General features: G+C 51.3%; 3 protein-coding genes across 3 annotated transcripts in view; 1 reads left to right on the top strand and 2 right to left on the bottom strand.

Moving 5' to 3' along the window:
• Nucleotides 1-510: 510 nt before the first annotated feature.
• Nucleotides 511-3,089, bottom strand: MYADML2 (myeloid associated differentiation marker like 2). The gene has a single exon (XM_053994705.1). The coding sequence runs from the start codon at nt 2,733-2,735 to the stop codon at nt 1,830-1,832; it is 906 nt and encodes a 301-aa protein (XP_053850680.1). The 5' UTR covers nt 2,736-3,089; the 3' UTR covers nt 511-1,829.
• A 2,586-nt stretch (nt 3,090-5,675) lies between these two features.
• Nucleotides 5,676-12,433, bottom strand: NOTUM (notum, palmitoleoyl-protein carboxylesterase). Its single transcript, XM_053994675.1, has 11 exons — nt 12,111-12,433; nt 11,730-11,782; nt 11,483-11,578; nt 10,874-10,934; nt 9,948-10,006; nt 8,825-8,927; nt 7,956-8,147; nt 7,524-7,624; nt 7,279-7,426; nt 6,981-7,028; nt 5,676-6,861 (listed from the first exon to the last, which is right to left on the bottom strand). Exons 1-11 carry the CDS (start codon nt 12,416-12,418, stop codon nt 6,555-6,557), a joined length of 1,476 nt encoding a protein of 491 aa, XP_053850650.1. The 5' UTR covers nt 12,419-12,433; the 3' UTR covers nt 5,676-6,554.
• Nucleotides 12,434-18,503: 6,070 nt separating this feature from the next.
• ASPSCR1 (ASPSCR1 tether for SLC2A4, UBX domain containing) overlaps nt 18,504-21,125 on the top strand; it is a 35,934-nt gene continuing 33,312 nt past the window's right edge. Inside the window, exons 1-3 of the mRNA XM_053994518.1 lie at nt 18,504-18,623; nt 18,707-18,762; nt 19,443-19,554. Of these exons, the coding sequence (XP_053850493.1) occupies nt 18,525-18,623; nt 18,707-18,762; nt 19,443-19,554 (267 nt within the window). The 5' untranslated portion in view covers nt 18,504-18,524. The remainder of the gene's footprint in view (nt 18,624-18,706; nt 18,763-19,442; nt 19,555-21,125) is intronic.

A 21,125-nucleotide genomic window follows, 5' to 3' on the forward strand; every position in this document is an offset into this window, starting at 1 on the left:
CTTGTGCAACCCATAATTTGTTTGGGTGGCAAGAAATAAAGCTTCTGGTTTATATCTATAGCAGATAGCCCCAGGTCTTGCCCTGCCAGCCTCCTCTTGGACCACACCTTCCAGATTTCCTGCCCTTCACTGGGGCTCGCAGGAGAGAAAACCCCCTTGGAAGGCTGCTCCTCTGTGCTGGATCCCGATTCTTGTCCCATTTCCTGGCTAATGCTCCCCACTGCTAAGGGCTGGTCCTTGCTCAGAATTATTCAACATCATCTGTCCCAGCAAATTTCCCTTTGCTTGTCAAACCCCACACAAAGCACTGATGAAAAATAAGTTTGCTTCCTTATTCCTGAGTCATTCTGCTGCAAAGAATCCACTCAGAGGTCTTGCTCTGCTGTGTGTGTTCTTTTTCGGGTCTGTGTTCAGCCTCTGTACTCCGAAATAAAGTGAGCTCTGCCTTCCTGCAGAAAGGGCCGTGTCTGCTGCAATGGAAGTGTGGAGAGGAGGATGACAGCACACAGATCTCGGGAGATGTAAGCATACATCTGCCATTCAGCTTTATTTTGTTTTGGTTAAAAAATAAATCTTGCTTCTGACAGGCAGCTACTGGAGATTTTATTCAAAGCACTCAAGTCTGCATGTGCTGCACAAGCACTTGGACATTCTGGCTTCTCCCTGGAACAAATGAAGATTCCTATGGGGCCTGAAATCTGAGCTGAGAAGTGTGGAACTTTAAAGTGGGTGTTTTGTTAGGGATGGGTCTGAGAAATTCAGCTCCTCAGTGATGCAGAGTGCTCAGGAATCCTGCGCCCGAGCTGCTCCGGGGTACCGTGCACAAGTTCTGCCGTGTCCCGTCCTGCCCGTGCCCCCTCCCCGCCTGCTCTGGTCTCTTGTGCAGCGCTGTGAGATCAATCAGTCTCTGCCTCCCCTTTCCCATACCACCAGAATTTATCTTCATGCCTCCAGAAAAAAACCCTTGAGGCCAGTGTAAAGAAATGGTGGCCCATGAATCCAGACAGAGCACGTGCCAAGGTATTTTCTGTGCTGCTCGAGTGAGGGTGGCAGGTCACACACAGTCACTTTGCTGGTTGGCTCTGCTCTGCAACCTGACTCTCAGCAGCAGAGCCCCGACTTTACAAATTTTCATTTCTGTAGTGACTCAGTGTTTGCTAAAGAGGAGTATTAAATTAAATAGGCCTCCTCCAGGGTGTGCACTTGAGGATATTCCTTTTCTGTGCTAGACAGCAAAGGAGAGGAAGGGAACAGACTGGCAACCTTCAAAATACTGTTATGGCTCTGATGCTCTTCTCAGAAACACCTGGACTGGAACTGCCCACACTTGCAGGCATTCCATGTCTCACAACACAGTCCAAACTAACCCAAACTCTGAGGGATTGATTTTCATCTCCTGAACTGGGGTTCCTTCATGCAGCTTTTAACTTTTCCACTTCCTGAGTAGTCACTTGGTTCCTGCTAAGCACTGGTTAGCAGTTTCAAAATCCTTGATGTCTTTCCTAATGTTTGGCTCAGTAACCTGGTAGCCTGCAGCCCCACTGCTGTGGCTACCAGCATTCCTGCTGTCTGCAGATGCACGTGTAGCTGTGCCATTCCTTCGTGCTGGCACCGGGCAGGTGAGGCAGAACCATGGGGGAGTTGGGCTGTGCTCTGCATCAGCTGCAGCCCACCTGCTCCAGGTCATTAATTCCTTAGTGTAGTCAGTCCTCACCTTGAAGTTGGGCTGATGGTGGTGTGTGCATGCCTGCCCAGCAGCTCTCTGCCCCTCGCCCCGTCCCTCTGCGGTTCGCAGCGCTGAGCTGCCTCCACAGAGGCCGAGCCACGACTCAGATGTGCGAGACAAAGCGGATGCGCTGGGAGTACGCCAGGTCCAAGACATAGAGCAGCAGGTTGACATAGGTGAAGATGGCGATCACCAGCTGGCTGTCCCAGGGACACTTGCCCTTGGCACAGAGGCCAGGGCGTCGTGGGGAGCCGTACTTGCTGTCGAAGCAGAACACTGGCCAGATGACCGCAGCACTCGCGTAGAGCAGCACAGCCCCAAAGGTGTAGATGACCACAGAACGCTCAAAAGGGAACCACAGCAAGGCAGTCTTACCTGTGACACTGAAGGCCACTACCACCACTGTCACCACAAAGCAAAAGCTGTAGACAGCCACACACCACTGCGTCGCCACGTATTTACCGTACTGGCTGTCATTCACCAGTGCCCCAAAGATGATGCAGGCCACAAAGGCCTGAACGATTTTCAAGAGCCCAGAGATGGTGGCCATGTAGCTGGTGACTTGTCCCGGTTTTGCCCTGGTTAGGAACACCTCAGCGGCGTAGGTGACGAACAGAAGGCCCGCGAAGACGCTGGCTGCGATGCGGAAATCCCTCACCTCGCAGCCGATGGGGTAACAGCCCACCTGGACGAAGTAGAGCGGGTAGATCACTGCAGCCGTGATGGACATGAGCGTGGCAAGCATGGCAAAAGCAGCTGTGAAGTTTCCCCAGGAGAGGCTCAGGCAGCTGTGCAGGTGTGTGAACTCACAGGCGATGATGAACACAGTGATGGCAAAGCAGAAGGTCCAGACAAACATGCAGAAGGTGCCGTAGGCGGCACTGAACCCCCCTTGGTGGGCAACCAGGCTGAACGTGGTACACCCGAAGGTCATCTGCAGCAATCGAGCTATTCCTACCGGGGAAGTCACCGCGGCTGTGTTCAGATACGGCCCCCCCGTGCTCTCCATTATCCTCCCAGTCCAGCAGACAATGCACTCAAAGCCTCCTCAAACGTCTTTTCTGGCTCTTGCACCTTTGCCCTGAGTCACACCTGGTCCCGACTCGGTGGAGCGGCAGCTCAAACCCCGCTGGTCTCTGCTGGCATCAGTGGGAGCCGCCTCTGACGCTGCATCTCTGGCAGCCCTCTGCACAGACCTGCGGCTGCAGGGAGGTGACTGGCTGGCTCTGCCCACTGGCTGTAAGCTCAGGGTGCTGCCGCTCGCTCTCTGCTTTCTCAGGTCTGAAACCTGCCCCTGTGCTGTCCTTTGGCTGTCTCCTTTCCCACAGGATGGTACTTTTCCCGGAGGCTGACATTTATTCCATTTCAGCTCCGCAGCTGTAGCTTTCTGCTGCACCGTTCACAGGAACCTGGAGTATAAATAGGGGCTTTATTAATAGTTCTGGAATGAGTCCTGCCCCCACTCAGCTGTTGGGAGCGGGTGTTATTTAACACTGAAGCTGCGAGCCCCATCAAAGGCTCTTGATTATCCTTCTGCTGTTCTTCTAGAAACTCTGGGGTCACTGGAATGCTGCCGTTCTCCACACACCCCCCGCGCTGAGGGGAGGTGTCTGGCTGTGGCAGTGGGCTGTGATCCAGCCGTGCTGCAGGAACAAGAGCTCAGTGCTGCAGACCCAAGAGCCCCTGAGTGGGGGCTCAAGCCCAAAGCCAGCACAAGCCCTATAAAAGAAGGGATTTAGGCCAGAGGCTGAATAAAAGCTGACTCACTTTGCTGCAGTTGATCTGGAGCACTGATACATTTACCTGCTGTGCTTTGTGTGACAGCTTGTGGCTGTGAAGGTTGGCAGCACTCATCCTCAACATTTCCTTAAACTCTTCCCTGTCTCTCTTTATGTGGAAATCAGTTCTTCTTGTATCTCTGAATGGAGTAACTGAATACAACTGTTTAAAAAAAATTGCTTTGATATTCTTAGCACTGTTTTGCAACACAGATTTCAATAAATAGTGTCAATCTCTCCCTCCTGTGAGATCAAAGCTTTCACCGTGAGCCATTCCTGGTATACAGTGCCTCCCAGACTTCATCTCTACCCAGAAGTCTCTTAATTATATCTCTAACATCCCCAAACAAAATTTCTCATGTAATTTCAGAATGGGAATGGGTGAATGCTTTCACCACAACATAGCAGAAAAATTCCTCCCTTAGCCCACAGCAGCATTGCTGACTCCTCACCTGCAGTACTCATCCCAGTATGGAAGCAGAAAAACTTAACTGCTGGAATGGCTCACATGAGAACGGGACATATTTTTGGCTGTAATGATAAAATGTGCCTACCTTCAGCTTTGTCACCATCGTGTAACCTCAGTATCTCTTTCATTCATCTCAAGTCCCTTCCATTTTCCTTTGAAAGGCCTCTGGTGCTAAAAGTACAAAAGCCTGCATTCGTTTGGGGTGGAAGTTGCACAATTAACATGACAATAGCCAGGAAATGCAGCAGGAGAGCCGAGGAGCTTCAGAAGAGGTTCTCATCCCGAAATCTTGCCCTACCTGACTCTCTGTTAATCCTTCACCTCTAGCAGTTTTCCAGGCCTCTTTGGCAGTGGGTCACTTTCTGCATTGTGGCACTTCCAGGTGCATCACTCCCCATCTGCCCGGGCTGGCAGAAGGCACAGGGACACTCCATGTCATGGCCCTGGGGACACATCGCCCCAGCAGTGACACTGGGGCTCACGGCAGAGCTGGCCCTGCTGCTCAGCTTCTGCTTTCCCAGGAAAGTGGTGCCCCTCTGGAGAGCCCTCAGCACCAGAGGCGGTGCTGGCAGGGGGCAAAGTCCCCGAAATCAGAAATCACACTGGTGGAGCAGCGCACCAGACAGACCACAGCCACTTTTCCCTCAGAAATAAAGAACCTTATCTAGTCAAAAGATCACAGAATACAAACACATGGCACTGAATTCTTCCAGTCTTGCCCTTTTGTCACTGGCTTCTGCACAGCAGAAAACAGATGAAAAATGTAATCAGGACAATTCTACTTTTATACCCAAGTCATTAAAACATAAAGGATATCAGTAATCTCCAAACTGATCATAGGCAAACTCCTGTTTTCCTGCTTTTCAGTTTCACTGGGAGCACCAACCATTTTCTCTTTAGTTTATCTTCAATCTGTGTTAATCCCATCATGCACAGCAGGACAGTTGACTGTGGTGATCTGTGTGTGGTCCTGCTGGACTTTTCCTGAAGTCCAAGAAGAGGAACCAAAGGGCTACAGTTTGGTTCATTTTTTGGGTTTACTTACCCAAAACAAGAGATCTCACATGCAGCACCACTGTTCTATCCTGGCAAGGTCTGAAAGTACAGGGAGTTTCTCTCACATCAGCCCCAAATGCTCCGTGGCAGAGATGCTGCGCAGCCGCGCACACGAGCGCAGGCACGCGCCTGCAGGTGGTCGCAGGCCCTGGTGCAGGAGGGACGTGCAGCTGTGCTGCTGGGGCAGGGCTCCCCACGCCCCCGCCCTGCGCCGCAGGGGAAGCTCTGCTCCAGCCGCCCACTGCTCCCACCCAGGGAACGTCTCCTCTCCAGCCTCAGCCGTGCATTCTCCATCCCTGCCTTGTTCTCCTCCCGCTACCATCAAAGGGGATTCTCTCTGCTGTGGTGGGTGTGTTCCCAAATTATTAGAAGAGAAATATGTTGGTGCTTGTCTTGTGTTCTCTGCCCTTTCTGCTCCAAATGCTTCTGATGCTCTGATCAAACATTTCCCTCACTGGAAGAGAGGCCTTTGCAGCAAAGCCAGATCTCCCTCCACCTTACAGTGCAATGCCTTGGACTACCTGGGGAATCACAGGCAAGCCGAAAATGCTGTGAAAGTCTGCAAACATCAGGTGCTGGGTGAAAGTCTCTGTACTTAAACCTTATATTACAATCTCTTCATCAGAGAAACAAGGACAAGGCACACTGCAAGGGGAACACAGAAATCTAATTAATACAAAACATCAACACCACCCTTAGCCCTCTCCCAGGCACAAGTGACCATCAGGATAACCCATCCAAATGAGCAGCATATACAACTTTACAAAGACATAGGTATGGTTCTCTGGTCAGCCCTTATAAATAGCGTTTTACATATTAAAATAAATATGTCCACGTTGCCAAAGTAGCAAGAGGTTTCTTCGTTATTAAAAAAAAATATGTTACAATATCCTTTATATTTCTTGCTTAGTTTAAAAAAGTAATTAAAAAGTCATTTTATAAAATAATATGAATAAATTGAGTACAAGAGTGTCCATCCCTAGCACGTGTCCTGGGTCTGTATACTGTGATTCAGCATGAGATGCTAACCTCCAGGAAGTAATGTAATCATTCCTTCACTCCTAGTTGGACAGAAGAAATCCAGTGCTTGCTTTTTTCACCACTTGTAACAAGTCTATGATGTAAAATTCATGGCAAGGGAAGATGTCCCAGATCTGGGGAAGGTTCTCATCGCTGCTATTTATGGCTTTGCTACTCCCTGTATCTGATTGCTTTGTGTAACACAGGAAGAGGATGTGACCAGCTGAAACTTAGCCCTGGAGTTTGGAGGGAGGGAACAAGTTCCAGCCAAACAGTGTAAGCAAGAAATTGCTGCTTGCCTTTTTTTTTCTTTTTTCTTTTTTTCCTTGACACACCACAAGCGTGCAAGAGTGTGGGAGCACATGAGTGCACAGGTGTGAGTGTGCCATGGGTATGAGCATGCATCTGCCTGCAGGATCATTAGGAAGAAGATTAGAAAGTTTGGGAGAAGGGCTGAGAGTCTCTCTCCTCCTGATCTAATCTCTGCCCTTCTGACAAGCCCTTTCTAGTTACCACTGCTGAGCATCCCCAGGAGTTTACTCGGCTCCAGGCCCTGCTGCTGTGCCATCTTCTGAACATCAAAACCCATGTGCATGAGGAACTGGATCACATTCATCTCCTGCCCTGTGAACTGGTCCCTGATTGTGGGGCACGAGGGGTTGCAGTGAGGCCACGGACAGCTGTCAATCAGGTGAATTGGGCAGCCTTTCAGAGGAGCCTTCCCATTTTTGTTGCTCTCATGGAGGCTCCGATCCCAACAGTGCAGGGCACGGGGTAATGATGTCCCCTTCACCTGGATGTCAGTCCAGTGACTGAAAAGACAAACAGATCACATCAGTACAGATCACATCAGAGGGGTCAGGCTGCCAGGACAGGTTCATTCCCAAGCTGCATCCCTGTTCACCTCCACAGGATCTGCACCAGCACTTACTTGCGTGTGATGATCTCGTGGGACAAACAGGCAGGAGCAAAGCTCGCACTAAAGGAAAACAGAAACATGGATTATGTCTTGAAGGACAAATCAAGTCCTGCTGAACTGAAACATCCAGACTAGGGCAAGAGTGGAATTTTACACAAAAATGAAGAAGGCAAGATTCTTGATGTAGATGAACTAACAGTTACCAAATTTACAACTCTCCTTTTTCAGCAGAGATCTGAGAACACAAGGAACTAGATAAGAATATCCCTTAGAAACAAATATGCCAGGTTTTTCTCAATGAAACACTTACGTCACATCCTTCAAGGTGTTTCTCAGCTCTCTACCTAAATTCTGGATGTAGAGCCACTGCCCTTCCTGAACAGGCTGGCCAGTTAGGTGTACATTGTCTACAGTAAGCTGGGCCTCATCAAAAAGCCACTGGACAACAAAGACTGGGCCTAGAAAGACAAAAAATTAGGAAAAGGGATTGCTCAAGTTAGTTAGAAATACACAGGAAACCCTAAATCCAGTTGATTTCTCTCCTTTGGTACTTACATCGAAGAGTGGGGTAAATCTTATATCCAAAAAAGCAATTCCATTCCTCTCCCTCTTTAAACTGCAGCTTACAGCGTTCGGGAACAATGCCATTCCAGTATCTAGAAAAAAGCAATAACAGAATGGCAGGCACAGGGCAATCCTAACAATGTGTCCTCTCCATATCCTAGTTCCTGTTCTGACTAGAATTTCAACTGATAGAACAGGTCTCTTGCAGCACTGTCCCATCAACACATTTTAGAGCATCTATAACTGTACATATTCTTTCACACATTTAGACTCTGTTGTCTTTTCCAATAAAATCATTGAAAAAACACTGATGTAGACAATAACTACTCCTCAAGTATCAAAACTAAGGAACACAGCGAAGGAGGATATCTTTTCCACACTCTAACCTCTTACAGTAGTGCACTTTAGAGCATCTGACTGTACCTTATTCCTCTTCTGATGGCCTCTGTTGGAGCACACGTTATGGTATCAATACAGTCGGTCCTGCGATACTGTTTGTTGTCCAGGAACCATCCAGAGTCTGCCAAGCCTCGCACCTGAATCCCTTGATAACCCATCTCCTCCAGCTGCTCTGCCACTCGATCCACGTTCAGGAGCACTCCTGTCCCTCCAGCACTGCAACAGCAACATCAACACCGCAGTCGTGAGGCGCACACACCGGGTTACAGACCTTGCTAGCAGGCACGCCTTCTTCAGCAGGGACATGCCATGGAAACCTGCATCTACCCACAGCAGAGAGCTACCCAACTGTTCACCACGAACTTGGTAGACACCACATTATTTCCTTGCTTTGCAAAACTCAGAAATAAATCCAGTGCTGAGTAATAATCTGCTAGCTTGGAAACAAAGTCCAGTTGTTACTGTCTCTCCTGGGAAATACATGTGCTCTGTATCATTTCCAAGGGGGCTGGCTGCTCAAAAACTGAAAGAATCTGAAGTGAGACAAATTCACTCTTAGCAACTTTGCTATTATACTCCTGTGTAATACACTGAGTGTACCAGAGCTTTCTGCAACACAGGATGATCCAGAGCACCTGTGTGAGGCAAGTTTGGTTTTTATTTTGGTGTCCTGAATCAATTCACAGAAGGCGTGTGTCTCATGATGTGGGCCAACAGGAACCAGAATTCTTGGTGCAGACACGAGAAAACTGACCAGAGATACAGTGTTTGCTGTGTTAGTGTTACTATACTCCTAGAAGAAATGTTTCAGGAGCTGCTGGACTTCCTCCCTTAAGAGCTTTCTACCCTGGAAATCTCCTGTCTTCACGAAACAGAATCCTGTGGATACCTACCTGCTCCCTGCTAGCAGCAATACTTTCGCAGTGCTCAGGCCTTTTCCCACCAGCTCCTTTATAACCTCCTGTATGATCAGTGCTCCCATGAAGGCATATTCATCTGGAAGACAGCTCAGTGTCAAAAAAATTGCTTCCTGTCCAGGCTCAGATTTCTATTTCTTCTCTGAAAATGCTTAAGAACTTTCCAAAGGGATTAGGAACCTAATCTCAGGCTCATTTAATCCACCTATATGTAATACACCTAACAAGAGATCTTCCCCCACCTTGTACAAAATGTGCTGCCCTGAAAGAGGACCAAGTGAACTCAATTACACAAGTACCTTCCTATGGCCGTGCTTAGAAATGAGTAAACTTGGAAAAGGAAAACAAGAAGGAAGGTGCTGGAGAAACAAACACACACCTTCCTACCACCTGGAGTCTCAGTTCCAGCTTACTGCTTCCCCTTTTTCCCAGTTCATCAAGCCAATTCAGAGAAGCAATGCTTCACAAGATGTTACATGTACAAAGACACTGCTTCCTTGGCACCACCAGCATCCATGGGTACTGATGTGTAACTGCTCCATAGGAACAGTGCCAGGGAGCTGGGATGAAGTGAAAAGGTCCCTTCCTGTGACACCACCGGAATGACAGCGGATGGCAATGCAGCATGTATTAATATGAACTGTGCTGTTTCCCAAAGAAACCTGCAGACAGCTTTAGCTTGACACATAATGGCTCCTGCCTAAGGCAAATATCCTCCTGATAAAAGTTTGACACTAAATTCACAGTCCTGCCTCTCAGGTCAGCCATGATAAAGGTACATGCAACAATCCATGGTTCCTCAGCTAAAGCAATTAATTTGCTACGTGCTGGAACCTGGAGATTCATCTAAAAGGAATTTTGGTCTTCTAATCCTTGCATACTGCATCAGTGTAACATCTCTTCAAGCAGTGGCTCTGAACTATGTCAAAACAGCCTGAGCTAAAGAGATCAGGATGTTTTATCTGGAAGTAGCTTGATATTCTTTCCTGCCCTTCAGCAAGAAAAAGCCTGTTTCTCATCCACGTGGTTTCACAGAAGTCTGGCCACATCCTTTAATGTGTGATGTCTGGGGCAGCAACGGCCCATCAGCAACACTCACTTTTCTCAGACTTGGAAGAGGCACCGCTCCAAACATCACTTGAGCAATATGGGATGAATCTGTAAGAGAGAGCTGTGTGAGTCCTGCTGTGCCTCTGACACGCACAACAGGGTGAGGATGCGGTCACTTAACTGGAAGAAAATTAAATCCTGGGAAGGGGAAAAGGGAAAAGTTTCTGTCCAGTTTGACAACTTACCTTCCTGCACACCAAGTGACAACTGTAATTTTCTTGAATTTTCTCCTGAACACTAATAGTTTTACTGAGTTAAATCAATAAATAACCTGTCTTTTATAAATCTAATTGAATCACTAAGCTCAGTGGACAGAACGATGGAGCATGACTTTGCTCTCAGCTATTCTGCCAACACAGTGGATGGCCTGTCACAGGGCAACTCTCTATGCTTCAGTTTTTCACACGAAAAATTAGAAGACTCTAGTCAGTGCAGTGTAAATGCTGACTGCAACCACTGGAGGTTTTATGCAGGAATTAACTTCACATGTCTCTGTTTTGCAGAAGACAAATTAACGTCCCTTCTGTATAGATGCATATATAAACTGGTGTCTCTCATTTCTCTTCTTTGAACTAGGAGAGCTGCTCCACATTCTTCTCAAACTGTCAGATGTGTAACACACTATCAGCCCAGCACTCATGATGGATTCACCACTGCAGCTGTTTGAGAAGGCTCTCTAAGCTATCCCCAGTTTTTCTTCATTAGATTACCCCACAACTCCAAGGAGATTGAACTTGAGTTTCTCAACCTTGTCAGCCCTAAGTGTTAGAGAGGTGAACTGCAGCAAATGAGGAAACATACAATTTCCTTTTCCAAGTATTAGTCTTAATCTGTCACTGCAGCACTCTTGCTAGCCTAAAAGGCAGGAGATGCTGTTTAAGTATAAAGCTATTTCCCTCCGTTGTCCCTCCTTACACCATGTTTGCATTCCACCAGTGGGGATTTTCTTCTGGCTGAGAGGACAGGATCCCAGTTCCTGCAGATGGGCACAAAGAAACAAAAAACATACAGATGACAGTCTGTGATTTCAGAGGAATCGTAGGAGCCTCATGCAAGACCTCTGACCACACAGAAAACAAACATCCATGATGAAAAACATTGGCAAGGGAAGTGGAAGGAACATTTCTAAATTTGCCCTTAGGCAGATTTGACATTCAGATTTTGATTCATGCTACAGATGAAGCCCGTCTAGAAGCTTCCTGTAGCACAGAAAAGACCTGTGATGCCTATTTAAGTAGCTCCCCAAAAGACAAATCCTAGCAGGTAAATTCCAATATACTCAGTTAGACGATCTGTGTGAGTGACGGAGGTTTGGGTACCCAGGAGGCTGCAGCATGAGACGAGAGCCAAGAGAGAAGCACTCATTACCGGCAGTACCTGTGCACCCAAAGCCTGCCCGAGCCCGCGGCACGGGATCATCACGGGGCAGCAACCAGGCACCTTCCAGGGTGGTGACGGCGGGCGCTACCTCAGCCCGGTCCCAGTCCCTCGGGGCTGCCCCACGGGGTGGAGGGGGCGACTCACCCACGCGGGTCGCGGGCCACTCCCGGGAGCTCATCAGCCGCCGCATGGTGTCGTAGCGGGTGTCGCAGTTCTCCCTGTTGAAGCAGTACCACCCTCCTGGCGAGGGGACAGGGGTCAGCCGCCCCGAAGGGCCGGGGGCTCGCGGGCGAGGGACGGCGGCCCTCAGGGGCCGGGGCACCGAGGGCAGCCTCGGGTCGCCGCCCCGCTGGTGGCCGCCGTTGCGGAAGTCGGGGGCGCCGGCGCTCACCTTCCAGGAACAGCAGCCACCGCCGACTGCCTTTGGACTCCTTCAGGTAGTAGCTGCGGGCACAGACAAGGGGCAGCGCCTAAGCGGGAGCCGGGCCCGGCCGCAACGCTCCAGTGCCAGTCGGGCCGGGGCGCCGGGGCCGCGCCGAGGCGGCGGGCGGCGCGCGGGGGCGGCGGCTCTGGCGGCGGCGCCGCTCGCGCCCGCCCGGGGAAACGCCGGGGCCGCCGCCCGGGAGGCGCTCGCTGCACCTGTCGCCGCCGGTGCCGCGCGCCGCCGCGCGGTGGCGCCGCAGCCCTCGGGGCCGGGGCCGCGGGGAGCGGCGGCGCCCGCGCGGGGCAGCCCCGGGGCGCCTGGAGGGGCCGGCGCGGCGCGGGGACTCACCCGGCCGGGCTGCCGTCGTTGCAGGTGACCGAGGCGTTGTGCAGGAGGTGCAGGCGCAGGTCGTGCGGCAGCGCCTGGGCCGAGCAGGGGTACAGCGACTGCGCCAGGCTCTTGACCTGCGCCATGAAGCTGTCCATGTTGCCCTCCACGGCGGTGAAGTCCAGCGGGAAACTCTCGGCCGCCGCCGCCGCCTCGCCGCGCTCGCGGACCGCCGGGCCTCGCCGCCGCCAGCCCTTCCTGCCCTCGCCGCCGGGCCCGGCGTGCAGCAGCCCCAAGAGCAGCAGGAGGTGCACCGCTGCCGTGCCCATCGCCGCCCGCCGCCACCCGCCGTTCGCCGCGGCAGCAGCCAGTCCCCGGCGGCGGGCAGCGCCGCCCGCGCTCCGCCGCGCCCCGCCGCGCCACCCGCGGGGACGGGGGTCGGCGGTGGGCGAAGAGGGCAGCGCCGGCGGCGCGGGCTCGGCGGCGCGGCTGCCGGCACAGGAGCCCGCCGCCCGCTCCCAGGCGGCGAGCATGACAGAGGGGCACGGAGTGCGCGGGGAGCGCGCCGGGGGCGCCGCCAGCCCGGGCGCCGCGTGGGGCAGCAGCCGGCCAGCCCCCGCCCTGCCCTGCCCTCCGCCCCCTCGGAGCGAGGCGGAGGGAGCGGGGGGTCTGCGCCGCGCCGCACCGCACCGGCACGGTGGGCCGCTCCGTCGGGGCGCGCCCCGCGATCGACGGCGACGCCATCGCCGCCCCTGCCGGCGCCGGGGCCGCGGCGGTGGCGGCGGCGCCCGACAGCCTCGCCCGCAGGGCGGTGGGGGCCCGGGGCGGCCTCTCTCCGGGGCCGGGGGCGGGGGGGGGGGGGCGGTCGGGCCGCCCGAGCGCGAGACCCCGCACGTGGCAGCCCCCGTGGCGGCGCCCCAGGCCCGCGCCGCGCCCCCCGACCCGCCCCTCTCCCCCCGCAGCCCCGACGGCAGCTCCTCCCCGGCTCCGCGTCGGCGGCACTGCCCGCCCCGCCCCGGGACGTGCCGCCGCCGCTTCGCCGGCGGAGCTCAGCCCCGCGCCCCCCGATCGCTCTTGTGCGGGATCCCGCACGCCGGCCCGGGGGCGGCCCGCGGTGCCGCGCTCCGGCCTGGCCCCGGCTCCCACAGCGCAGCGGGAAGCGGCCGTTTGGTCCCGGACATCGGCGTCCGGTCTGCTTAGCTTCCGCGGGTGACCGGGGCCGGCGGCGGGTCGCCCCCGGCCGGAGGATGCTGCTGCCGGGAACAGGAGGGGACGTGGAGGCCCCGGGCGCGCCGGAGTCACGGCAGGCCGGAGCCGGGGGTTCCGGCCTCCCTGCAGCCCCCCACCGCCGGCGCGGATGCCCGGGGGTCGGAGTCTCCGCGCCGTAGAGGCTGCTGCTCCCTGTTGCTCTCCGCAGCTCCCGAGGTTTACCGCCGGCCGCTGTCCCCCGGGGCCCGGACGTTTCCAGGAATTGCAAGAAAAATCCTGGAGAAAAAGACGGGTTGTCACCAGAGTGCTGGTCATCTGGGAGAGGGGGAATTCCCTGGAAATGGCCTTATTGCAGACCTCGGAGTTAAACACCGAGGAAAAACAGAGAAAATACTACACTTTGAATAATACGCTCCTCAGCCCTCCAGAAAGGAATAGGAAGATTGTCTTTACTGGGAAAAATAATCTATCTGGGATCAGAAAAGGTGAAAATAGTGTAATCTTAAAATAGCATGCGGAAAGTTTTTTTGTCAAGCTGGAATTAGGGCTGTCCAACTGCTGCAACTGCATTTTTTACCTTACTGTGTTTGGACTTCCGAATGTAGGCTCAACTCTATGTTTCCTACACACCTAGCATGTGGTTTTGGTTTGCTTGCCATGTTGGTTTTATCTTTCAGTTACTCTTAACGTACTCTCAGTTCTTGCTCTGTTCTCACTCAGGCTTTTACCCCCAAATGTTTTATTTAAGTTCTAATCCTGACAACAAGTATTTTTAAAGCCAAGAAAAGCTACTCGCTTGACTGTGCACCTCCTCAAGTGCACTACATTCACCCCGACAAGTTTTTGATCCCAGCACATTTCTGCATCATTGTATCTTTCTCTATGCTGGCCTAAACCTCCCTCACTGTCCCTGCCAGGTCCAAGCAAGGGATCACTGAGGCTAGTTATGGCAAGTTAAAGAACTCGTCAGTCAGCCCGAGCAGAGCTTTATCTAGAAACTGGTCAGTTAGTGCAAAGTCTGAAGCAGTAAGTCCTCAGAGTGCTCCGGGATCCCTGGAAAAGATAGCATAAACAACTTCAGGACCTCGTAGTCCACTAGGTACAGCAAGAAACCAGAAGGGGTGAGATTGCTGAACTGCATCTTCACAGTAAAGCTACTGTGCCTCCCGTTGCCAGGCTTGCATTCCTCCTGGTGTCCCTGCTCTTTCTCTCCACGGAGGGCTGAGTTCCTGCACTCTGTAATGCCTTGCTTGGTAACCAGCTGGCGCGTTAAGGGGTGACTGATTATGATGCACCAGGGAGGCATCTTATGGCAGAGAGGAATGCATGTTAAAGTTGCAGATCTTTGTCCTAAGAAGTGAAGCAAAGAAATTCAAATTTTGTGTGGCTTGTCTTTACTGAGCCCTCTTCAGCTTTCTGACCTCTGGTTCAGTTCACTCAGGGGAGGGTTTGTTCAGAGCACTCCTGCTATCCTTCCAAAGCTCAGTAAAATGTTGTATTACTTTTCATGGCTGAGCAAGGGGCTATGAGGAAGAATGTAAGTCTGTAGGTCTGGTGTAACAGCCTCTCTGATTTCTAAACATTTAAATCTGGTACCATTCAACTCCTTGACATACTGAACTTGAGCGACCATCAAAGTGACACAGATTTTAGGTAATTTCATAATACTTCAGCACGAGAGGTTCACTGAGTTTTAATCTTTTGAGAAGAGCTTCCCTACACTGAATAGATTGGCCTCAGTACAAAAAGAAGCTCACAGAAAGCTGAAAGAATTGGAGTCCTGATCCAGGCACTGGAGATTTGGCATTTTTATTGGTAGGAGTGAAGCAAGCAGGAGACTTTTAATGATTGAGAATAATGTTATGGGAGGTATTGTTTTCATTTAATACCCTTGAAAGTGAAATGTCCTGGATAATGTGCTCCACTATGTCCCGAGATATGTCCCTATATGTTCAGTGTATTGGATTATGCTGTACCAAAGCTTATGAGACAGTTCTGAATTCCCTCATACCCTGCCAGGACTAAGGCAGCCCCAGCACTGGCCCTTTAGATGTTTCCCAAGGAAACCCAGGAACCAAGAGGGTTACAGCTGGGTCCTGTGTAAGGGCTCATACCACAGGTATGGTTCCCCTTCACAGCCACCTCTCATTCCTGATTTGAGCCACTCTGCAGCCCTGGCTCAGAGCAAGTTCCCTGTCTCATTGCTCGGGTCTTGTGTTGTGTGTAAATTACCCTATACAGCACTACTCACTGACAGAATCCTGCTTTCACACACTCATGCTACTGCTGCCTCCTGGCCCCGAGGCCAGGGGTTGTAAAGAACTCCAGGAGAGCAGTAGAGCCCTCTTAAAACCTGGGTACAGATGTGATGTGCTGGGTGGTGCTCTGGTAGGAACCAGGAACAAGTCTCTTGAAACACTCCAGAATTTTTGTTACAGTGATAAGCAGCTTGTTCCGCATCATGTTTTGGAGCTCGTTACTACATATTTCTAGATGTTCACAGATAATTTCATGTTAATTTTGAAAGTATAAATAAAAAATAAAAGCAGGTGAGGTTTTGCTGCTTTATGAAGAAGCAAATATGCGTTACTCCCTCTATGCCTGTGACAATGCAGATGCAGACAGTGCCAGGGCTATGTATTGAATGCAAAGCACCAGCTGCCTGAGAAGTGGGACTAGGGAAAGTCATTCCACAGTGTGTTCACTCTAATTACCAAAAAAAAAAAAAAAAAAGCAATTCAAGACAAATTTTGGAGGATGTTTGGCTGGGTCTCACCTGGTAGATTTGCAGGCATCCTCCAGCCAGACAGTGGCAGAACTCAGATATAAGGGTGTGTTCAGCCATTCCCAAATGAGGTCCTCTTTCTTTGTGGCACTTTAATGGACTCCAGGTTGTAGTCCGCTCCCCCATTTCTCTCCTGATGCTTCTAATTTCAGATAAATATTTGAGATTAGAAGTGGCTCTGGGTATGAAATGTGACCCTTCTCCTCCATGCAACTTCATGATTATGGCATACTATTAATAGCCAGAATCACCTCTAATCCCACAACTTGGAAATGTTCAGCTCAAATTACATTGGTGTCTTTTCAACAGAGCAACATTTCTTTAAGGGATGTGTCACTTCCAGATGCAAAAAAGGTGCAAAAGATGAAACAGCTGCCTGCTTCAGACATCAAATAGGAGCTACACCCATCCAGAAATGAGACCAATGTTTTGGGCCATGAAACCCAAAGTGTATCTTTCAGATTGGAATGGCTGCTCTGCCTGAGCAGGGGGATAGTCACTGCAGTTAACAAAGTCATCTTAACTGCTTCTTCGCCTCCAACAAAAGTATTAATTAGTGGAAAAACGGGATAGCTTCATTATGCGTGAGATAGTTGCAGAACTTTGGGAACTTTGGATCTCCCCCTATTTTAAAGACTAAGAAGTACTTGAATATCAGATATTTGTTGCACCCGTTTTTAGACAAGTGTGTCAACTTTGAGAAAATCTTTCCCTTAAGTCCTCACACCTCTTCATATATATTTACAGCAAAAGGCAATTGAAAAGGTAGGAAACTATATATCCTGAACTCTGTAGCTCTATAAATGTAATGGCAATGATACTGCCCAATGGAATGAACAAAATGTAAAGACGTTTTTAAGCATTGTTTTAAACATTTTACGCCCGGACAGCCTTTATTACTATTTCTACATTTCACTGAACTACATCTCACTACGGTATTGGGTGGACTTAGGAATCCACATGCATAAGCTAGGGGAGGTCTCTCCATCATTAAAATTCCCATTTTTCTCCCTTCTCTGGCACTGCTGATATGGTTAACACAAGCAAGTGTTATCTTTTATGAAAGTGTCTTTTCTTGAAAGGATCTTTTTATTTTATAAGCCAAGCAAACCAGACATTTTTGTGGGTGCTGGGGTAGAGGTGGAGACTTAACATATAGGATAAATATAGAAGAAGTAGAGAAAAGAGAAAGTATTTGGCATGTGGTTACAACTTAGGCTAAATAAATTCCAGTGGTTACTCAAACTAAAAGTTTTGGGGTTTAGTTGGCTTTATTTTTTTTTTTTGTGAGTTGTTTTGTTTCCTTTTTATGATAGCAAACTAAACAGACTGTCATCGAATCTGAGACTGCCTTTGATGCAGAGGCCATGCTGAGACTGAAGGGGAAACCCATAAATGAAATAAAGTCTCTGGGAAATTGTGTGTTGTGAAATGTATGATAATTTAGGTTCCTTGGCTGCAGCCATCACTCCTGACCATCTGAGTTTGCAGCACTGACCACGAGGTACCAAATCAACTTTTTTCTTTTTTTTTTTCATTTCTTTTTTTCTTTTTTTTTTTTTTTTTTCCAAAAGAAATGTCTCTCAGAGGCAGCAGGATGCTGTGCTTTGTCTGACCACCGGCGCCCCGATTGTGACACTGCCCGGGCACTCCTGTGGCACTGGGAAGGCGGCAGGACGGTCCCCATTCCCCTGTGACATGTGGCGTTCGCCAGGGCTGTTATTTGGCCCAAGAGAACCTCCCTTGTAGGCGCAGGGCTTTTCGGTGTCACTGCTTGGGTGAGAGATACGAACCCCTCAGCCCAAGGGATTTCTGGCCAGCGGCGCTGCCTGGGGACGCCCGGGCCGGCCGGCCCTCGGTTAGGGGTCGCCGCCTGCGCTGCCGGTCAGGGTCCCGGTAAAACGAGAAAATGTTTTATTTCCCTGGAGGAGGATCCCGACACTGGAAACCCAAGGGACAACACAAGCGCCGACAGCCACAGCGGGACGTGCGGCCGGCTCCCCTCCCGCTCCCCTCGGAGCTGCGAGACGGCGGCGGCTCCGGAGCCGCCCCCACCCCGGCCCAGCGGGCAGGGCCGGGGGTAGCCCCCGCCCCATGCCGGGGGAGCAGCCCGAGCCGCCCACCGTCCGCCGTGTCCAAGGGCCGCTGCTGCCGCCAGCCCCTCTCGTGCCCAGGGAACCGCGCTCGCCGCGGGCGAGCCGCTCCGCCCCGGCCTCAGAGCCGCCTGCCCGTCCCGCCGCGGGCCGGCTCCGCCAGGCCGGGACTCATCCGCGACCGCTCGCTTCCGCAGCCGCCGAGCCGAGCCGAGCCGGGCCGGGCCGGGCCAGCGCCCCCGTCCTCCTCCCCTCCGGCGCGGTCCGGGCGCGGCGGGGCGGGCCGGCAGCAGGACGGCCCCGGGCCGACTCCGCCCCGGCCGCGCGGGGCTGGCACGGCCGGGGAAGATGGCGGCGGCGGGCGGGGGCGGCGCCGCGGTGTCGGTGTTGGCGCCCAGCGGGCGGCGGGTCACGGTGCGGGTGGGGCCCGGCACGGTCCTGCTCCAGGTGGGTCCGCGGCGAGGAGGGGGCTGAGGGGAAGACGGTGGCAGGGCCGCAGGCCGGCCGTGACGCCTCTCTTCTTTCCGCAGGTCCTCGAGGAGGTCTGCAGGAAGCAGGGTGGCAGCCCTGGCGAGTACGGCCTGAAGTGAGTGTCGCCGTGGCGCCGGGCCCGGGTCCGGCTGCCTGCGGCCGCGGGAGAGGCCCCGCCCGCCGCCGTTCTCCGCGCCGGGCCTGGCGCTGCCGGAGCCCGCGGCGCGTCCGGGGCCTGGCGGAGCCAGCGGCGGGCGGGCGGTGGGAGTGCGGGGGGCCGGGGCACGCACTGAACTCTGCTCAGGTCGGTTCGCCCCGGTTTCCCTGTGCCACGTTCCGTTCGGTGCTGGGACAGACGGCGAGGCCCCGTGTCGCTGCCACGGGACACCCACGCGTGCTCCTCATCCAGGCCACAGACCAGCAACGCCCATCTCCCCTCTTGCCTGGGAGTTCGACCCTCTGTTTTTATGGTGTCTTAATTGTGAACTCGTTTGTGTGAGCACAAAAAAAAAAAGAAAAAAGTACATTGGTATTTAACCAGGATTGGTTATGTAGTTGGTTGCTGTTTATCCTTTAAAACCTTTAAAGGGAGAACATTGATTTGGGTATCTTCTCTGTGAGACCTCTACGAACTGCAGCTGTTTTGGTGTGCAGAATAGCTTTTGTTGATGCTGCTTTTATAATTACCAATTGTTCATTATTGAATCATGTTCTATGGCTTCTGGTCAGCCTCCCGGGAATTCTCTTGCACAATACCTGGACTTTGTTTTGCTCATAGGCTCTGTTCTCCCTCAGGTTTCAGAGGAATGTGTTGGACCTGTCTTTGCAGTGGAGATTTGCTAGGCTGCCCAACAATGCCAAACTGGAGATGGTGCCAGTCTCCAGCAGAGCAGGAGCTGGAACCACGGTATGTTCATTTACACACTGTGACCTGTTTTGTTCAGTTACCAGTTGTGCTGATAGGATCCCATCAGATCTAATGACCAAGAGCACAGGCTGGCTTGGCCAGTGCCTCTGTGAGAGACCAGCTGAAGACTGGTTACATTGCTTTCAGAAATAATAATTAAGTAGCTGAAAGTCTTAGAGTCTGCATGAGCATGGGGTACCAGCTGTACTAGAGGAGAGTGGGATGGTTTGGGGAGCTGAAAAACTAGTGGTCATGGATAGCTAAGAAGTTAAACATCAGTGATGACTAATTCAGTTCCCTTTCCTAATTTCTGTTTCAGTTGCTGTTGTCCAGCTCTGGATTTTGACTAAATCTCAGATTCTTACAGAATCCTGTTCTGCTGCTTTCCCAGCACTGGTGTTCATGGTGTGTTTACACAGCTTTAGATTCTTTGGTGATATATTCTGTGTTCATCAGTGGCCAAATGTCCCTGTTTAGTATTATTTGCAAAGGACTTTTGGATGGTGTTTTCTCTAGAAATTATGACCACTTTTAGGAGTATAAAAATTTTCTATACATATCCCTGTGGCCATAGGCCTAACTTTTCAAGCGATGCATAGGTGTTACTGAGTGTGAACTTTTCATGCTGTAAAAAGGACGTGTGGTCTTACTTAAGTAGCCTGGGAATGGAAATTTGTCTATCACTAACAGTCATCTTGCTATTTATTAACTTCCTCATAGGAAGTTTTTCCATTTTCATGTAAGTTTCAGGTCTGTTGGTGCTGATCTCTTAATGTCTGTCAGCCAAGCAGTGTTATTGGTGATTGTTATAGGCAGTTGCTCTAGCTGAGAGAAACTGATAAGTGAATTTTGTGGTGTGAGAAAGCTTTGGAGTCTCTGCTTTAGTTCACTGTGTGACATAATTTTGGGGGTCCCTGATGTTCATGCTTTTCTCTGTAAAACCTCCATGTTGTTTGCTTTGGCACTAATGCCCTTTTTCTGATTTGGGGGTAGAAAGACATTTGTGCTTGAAATAATGTCTTTACTTAAAAAAATACCACAAACCAGTAGCATCTGCTTAAAATTTTCAGTGAAATGTTGTGGTGGAATGGAGTTTGTCTTCCAGAGGAAAGTGTTTCTCTTGAAATGGTGCAGTGATGACTATCTGACATTTGCATCCGGTTTGGGAGGTACTGACGGAAAACAATGATTTTATGGTTTTTTTTCCTTGAACTTATATTGAGAGAAAGGGCAAGAAGGACTATTCACTGTTAGGAGAGGGGCTGTAGTGTGGAATTGTTACTCTAGATCACAAAAGAGAAGAGCTAATAGAAGTGTAAGTTGTTACTATTTAGCTGCAGTTCAACAACACAATATACAGAAGTGAGGCTTCCCTGAGAGTGCTGGTTGCTGTGTCATGAAGGTGAGAAGACACAGCAAATGTGCATGTGAAGAGTGGAGTCTAAACTGAGTCCCTGCCCCACAAACCTGAGCAGATTTTATTTGGGAGAATTTCATATTGTAAGAAAAGACTTTGTACAGAACAACTGACTAAAAAGAATTCCCTACCACAGGGAGAATGTGTTAAAGAA

Source organism: Vidua macroura, chromosome 19, assembly GCF_024509145.1.
Source record: "Vidua macroura isolate BioBank_ID:100142 chromosome 19, ASM2450914v1, whole genome shotgun sequence".
NCBI classification, from domain to species: domain Eukaryota; kingdom Metazoa; phylum Chordata; class Aves; order Passeriformes; family Viduidae; genus Vidua; species Vidua macroura.

Bases quoted from the DNA above. Each gene is read 5' to 3' on its own strand.
- MYADML2 (XM_053994705.1), bottom strand. From the start codon at position 2,735: ATGGAGAGCACGGGGGGGCCGTATCTGAACACAGCCGCGGTGACTTCC.
- NOTUM (XM_053994675.1), bottom strand. From the start codon at position 12,418: ATGGGCACGGCAGCGGTGCACCTCCTGCTGCTCTTGGGGCTGCTGCAC. The intron at 11,783-12,110 runs GTGAGTCCCCGC...CTGTGCCCGCAG, and splicing joins AACGACGGCAGCCCGGCCGG to CTACTACCTGAAGGAGTCCA. The intron at 10,935-11,482 runs GTGAGTCGCCCC...GCCCATCTGCAG, and splicing joins GTGGCCCGCGACCCGCGTGG to GAACTGGGATCCTGTCCTCT.